We start from the raw sequence: 5630 nt of genomic DNA, 5'->3' as shown, positions 1-5630 counted from the left end.
CTGTTTTTACGCTGTGTTAGATGTTTTACTCAACAGCTGTGGAGTGCTACACCCTGACCACTTTTGAGCATTTAAAACAAGAGATGGAAGCAAAAAGATGGTGTTAATCCTTGCAAATCAATCAGTTGCTGCTCTTACTACCCCGCCATAAGACATCATCTTACCATTAAACACACTGGCTGACACTGAAGAAATAGAATTAAAACTGGAGGACCAGAGTAACTACAGTATGTATAAGTTTGCATAAAAAACATAAACAGGTAAACTGCATTTCCTTTCTATCTGTAGATCAAATACTTGTCATTGTTGGGGGGAGTAGATGCCATCACCACCACAAGAAGATTTTTGAGGTGCATGCGTGCCAAGAGTGTTGCACAACAGATTTCTTGTAAGAGGTTTTGACAGAAGAAATTCTTTTCTGGAAACTCAGTTGTTCAAGCCAGTGATAGGTGAGTGACATTGACAACTCCAGTGCAATTGTACAAAAACCCTCGTCTGTTGAATAAACACTACATGGGAACACCAATGCTAGAGAACTTACTTAACTTGGCAAATAAACATAGTGTCTAACAAATTATTATACAAAAGATGCTTCAAAGAGGCGTGGATGAGCATTTTTCTTTGCAGATACAACACTGAAAAGCACCAAAGCAACCTCCTGTCAGACTCTGAAGATCCTCTGAGGCAGCCAAATGCAAAGTGCTAAGAAACTAGATTGGAGTCAGAAAAAAAACACTATCTTTGAAACAACAAATGAATGCAGTTCAAATTTCTTAATATTTTCAATATATATGTATAATGTATCTTTATAATGTTTTAGATATTGTAATTTCATAGAGTTTATCTTAATCAAATATACAGTATGTACATATGGTTTTTGTTTTTAAATAACGTGCAGTTTTTATGTATAGTGTTTAAAATGTTTGGTGTTCCACAAATAAAATTTTTTATTCTTAAAACCTTGTTTTAAATGTACTAAAACATAAGATCCATCCACAAGGAACCCCTGGTTGTAATAACCCCACAAAACCAATGTAGGTTCAATTGACCCTCTAAAAGAGTTAATGTGGGCTGTCCAAAAAAAAAAAAAAAAAGAATTTATGTGTTTGCTGTTGGCCGTCTATGTAGGCCCCTAACATTGGCCACACTTTCATGTCCAAAGTGAGCTACGTTTTCAGCCCAAAATAGGCGCAAAACTTTCCTCACCCCAGAAATAAGCAAATGCTTTTCAAATGTTTTTCACCTGTATGATGGGATCATTTTATTAATATAAACCACTTACTCCTTATAAGAGTTGTAAATTTGCACTAAACCCCATCTTGCAATATAATTACAGTTTCTATTAGCTGGGCCATATATTATCTTTGTAAATTCCAGAACTGGTATAGTCAGTTAATTGGGTTGCTCAATATCACATTGCTGATCTGGTGGCTTAATTATATCAGTAAAATGATACTTTCTAATAATCTGCAGTCTTGTACAGTACTTCTAAATTGTTATTTTTGTTTCTTGAATGGAACAGCAACACCTCCTCTTTTTTAGCGGAATTCGGACGAGCCAGGATTGTTGATAAAAAGAAAAAGAAAAAAACTGCATCTCCCATAGTCCACCACGAATTATCCTGCAACGTCGCAACGTTTTGAACTCTCCGCTAGAGTGGCGGAAGTGTTTCAGCGGCCCGGAAAATGGCAGCTCGCTGGAGTAGTGAAAATGTGGTGGTTGAGTTTCGAGACTCGCAGGTATCTAAAGGAGTTGGAAGCAGTAATTATAGTTTACAGAGCTGATTCAGTTTTGAAATCGGAACGTAAATGATAATTTAAGCAATGTGTGTCCTGTAAATTTTATAGCTTTATTAGATAGGTTAAAGATTGAATCAACTTTGTCATTAAATGGGTATTATTGCTTAAAACAGCAAGCTTTGTTGTACTAGTTGAAACTGTCAGCTGACAGTTGTACGGATATTTCCCTGGTACACTGCTAACGTACGTTTTTCATTTTTTCAAAAAGAGTAATTGTACGGCTTCAATATTTAGGTTTCATCCTCCAAAAAGGCACTTTATTTACGTGACAAGGGGATATTTGTTGACAAAGCATTAATAATACATAAACAATAATCCGATCTAAATAAACTGCTATACATAATAAAAAGCAAAATTACTAACTGGGTTCTGACGTTTTAATTTTTAGGAGTGGTATGAATTTATTTTCCTGTTAATGTCAGTGCTGTTTAGATGAGACAGTTTTAGAGGTATTTGAATCAGTCTTTGTTTCTAGTGTAGGATTGTGTAAAGAGAGCTTCTGATTTCACCTCTGTATTAAAGACAGATATGCTTACATTCACTGCATACATGCAGTTGTTCAGGTTTGCATTCTGCCTTGCACTCGGTTCTGCAAAGACAGACTCGGCGATCACAGCACTTAAGTAGTTTGCATAAATGCATTCATGGATAGATGTTATGAATAGGTTTTATTCACTAATATGTTAATATTGTAATTGGCACATGTCATATACTTTTATGTATGTTAGTCATGAGGGACCAATCTTTGATTGTGAACAGTATCTATGATTTGTCAGTAATTATCCATATGTTACCGAAAACCCACTTTCTTCTTATGAAGCAATATGCATAGGTCTTAAAGCAGGTTCAGTATTTTACTGGACACAAGTTCACATTCTGTCACACTAAGACAGTTTACATATGAACACAATAAGTTATCTTTGATATATTGACAGAATTCACACAGACAGTAACTGCTAAGGCAACAGAACTCTAAAGTGCTGGTCAGTGAATAAATTAGAAATACAGTATATATCCTTAATGTATATATTTTCTTCTTAAAAATAGGTTGCTGTTGATGCCTGATGCACTTCAAATTATTTATGCTTTATGTTTAATGCACAAGTAGTGTGAAGTAAATATTGCAAAATGTGTACAGTAAAATGCTGTTTTCAGTTTTTGTGGTTTTGAGCTACTGTAGGAAGCTGGGAAAAGACATTTACTCATACTATATTTTAAATTGTTTTCTTGAAAATTATTTGCAATATAGCTGGAAATGTAGCTGATGACTTTATAGTACTATCCTTCTGGCATTTGTTGTAGTAGGTGTCTTTAAAGTACAAGTTTGGTGTTTTTCATGTTGACTTTCTTTCTTCACAATCATAGTTAATATTAATTTGTCACATAAAATTGTGTTCTAAAGTGATGGTTTTTTAAATAAAATTTAAAAATACCTTGTCCGTTCTTGCAGCATCAGTGGGGCTGAAGGGCACATGGGTCAGTAGGTGATAGCAAAAGCCCTAAAACTTACCAAATATGTCAATTTTTCAATCCAAAAATGTATTGTGATTACATTCATATAGAAAAATAGAATATCCATATCATTTTAAGAAGAAAAAAAGCAAAACATTTTCATGACATTCAGCTATTCTTTAACAACCTCAAGCTGTGCAGTTTACTTTGCTTTAATTCATTCTCCTCCATGGCAGTCTTTCAGTTTGAGGGCCGCAGATTCAGCTTGGAAAGTAATCAGTAAACATTGTTACTGAAAGTATTGAGTGTTGATGTCCAGTTCTGAATTGTAGTCTCTGTTCTGTAGAGAACTAGACAATAGTAACTGAAAGAGTCACACAGATCATCACTTATATTCTTTCAATGTTTGGAAGCTTATTTAATATTCATTTCAGTGTCAGTGAGTTTACTCCTTTTAGTTGTCCTCAATTATTTTATTACCATATCCTCAACAAGAGTGACTCATCTTTCATTAAAAAGCTGATAGTTGGTTTTTGGTGCTTCAGTCTACTGTATCACACACTCTGCTTTTAAGTACAATGCAGCCTAATTAGTTCACTTCATTTGTAACGATATGATTACAAAGTACAATTGAACTCTTATGTGTTCTTTTCACTAAGCTTCCTTTTGGCATGATTTTTGCTATGTTGGCTATGTAAAACAGCAACATAGAATGTAATGGGCAAAAAGTTTACATCATTTACAAAAAAATTAATCCTATGTTTTAAATGCACTTCTGTCTGCTGTTATAAGTCATTCCATGCAGATTGTAACCCCTGAAAAAAACAGAATTGAAGAAACAAAGTTGTAAGGGTTTTTCTGTTACCTATGGACTTAGGTATCTTTCAGCCCTTTTGTAATCTGCAAGAAGATGTTCTTGAAATTAAAATTAAAAATGCTTCATTAGAATACAATTTTATGTGGCCAATTAATATTTACCATGATTGTGAAGAAAAAACTTTGACCTAAAAAATCCTGATGTTATCCTTTAATGGCCGGGCCCTGGCCACTTAGTCTGAATTTGTTAAGAGTATGTGTCTATAGTTTTTTTTTTATTTTGCTAAAACACATACATTCTTAGGTCATTTTAATAGTTTGATAAGAATGTTATTAGATTTGTTTGTATTTTCCTGCACTTTAAATTGTGGTTGAAAATTATTTTAAAATGTGTTTTTTTTTTCTTTTGTTCTTAGCAGTAATGTGAAGCTCTGCTGTTTTGCTTTAGCTTAACTAGTTAATTTTTTCACAATTGTATTGTTGAGGGTAGCCTGTTGTGGGAGCATTATGGACTTTTTTGTAGTTGGTTGTAATGAGAGGCACTGTTTAGTAGTTCACAGCTTTACGCTGTGCACTTTGAAAGGGGAGAAATAAGTTGAATATATTTTTGTAGCGATTACTCAATGCTTTTCTGTGCTTTTTTATGTTGGTCTGTCATTCTGTTTTTCATATCTAAAATAAGAGGACTCTTTATTTAAATGCTGCACAATACAATTATATTTGGTGCCTTTAAAACCAAAGTTACACCTATAAAATAGCACAATAAGATATAAGGGGAAAAAGGTAGCTTGCATTTGAATAAAATTTAAAAAAAAATGTATTGTTGCAGTATGTTTCTAGGCTGAGGTGTTGTAGTGGCTGTCTTATAGTACATCACTAGTCCCTCTTTCCTATTCAGGTTCCTTATCCCCTTTATTTTCATCTTTTTCAATGCATCAGTTGAGTTTAAAATAGCTACCAGGTCATCCAGTAACTTTTCTCATGTCTTAAATGTAGCTGTTTACTGTAGGTAATTCCCTGCACTCTGACTCTGTCAACCCAGTGAAGCCCCACAGCTAAAGGAATACTCCACCCAAAATGATTTTTATTTGTTACTTATCTTATGTAGTTTGTAACAGTGGCTGAGAAAAATTTTAACCTCGTGCTTTTGTAGAGATAAGATATAACGAAGATTAAGATTAAACAGGTACCAATGGTGACTGACTCTGGACAATGGCAAACAATGTGAAAAATGTCTACGGGAAAAAAAGATCATGTTACTCGGACTGCATAATCCACAAGTCCATTATCCATTAATATTGTAAGAATATGCAAAATACATGCATTTTTTGCTAAAATATTATTAACAGTAGAATTACCAGAGCCTACAAAAAAACTTGTAGATCCGGCCCACCTTAAATCCCTTCGCACCTCTCCGTCAGCGTCTTTTGTCCTGTAAATGTGCCGATAAGGACAAGCAGAAAGCAGCCTGCTATTCCATCCCCCCACCGCCACAGAATGTGCACAATGTTCTCCCAGCTCATGCCTTGATTGATTATCTGGGAGTGAAGTGCTGGAGTTTTA

The 5630-nt window shown here is 34.4% G+C and overlaps 1 protein-coding gene across 1 annotated transcript in view; it reads left to right on the top strand.

The window, feature by feature from the left end:
* Positions 1-1673: 1673 nt before the first annotated feature.
* wdr59 (WD repeat domain 59) overlaps positions 1674-5630 on the top strand; it is a 300882-nt gene continuing 296925 nt past the window's right edge. The window contains exon 1 of the mRNA XM_039763605.1: positions 1674-1739. Within this exon, the coding sequence (XP_039619539.1) occupies positions 1686-1739 (54 nt within the window). The 5' untranslated portion in view covers positions 1674-1685. The remainder of the gene's footprint in view (positions 1740-5630) is intronic.

The sequence above is a fragment of the Polypterus senegalus genome, chromosome 9 (assembly GCF_016835505.1).
Source record: "Polypterus senegalus isolate Bchr_013 chromosome 9, ASM1683550v1, whole genome shotgun sequence".
NCBI classification, from domain to species: domain Eukaryota; kingdom Metazoa; phylum Chordata; class Cladistia; order Polypteriformes; family Polypteridae; genus Polypterus; species Polypterus senegalus.
This window is presented reverse-complemented; position numbering and strand designations above follow the sequence as displayed.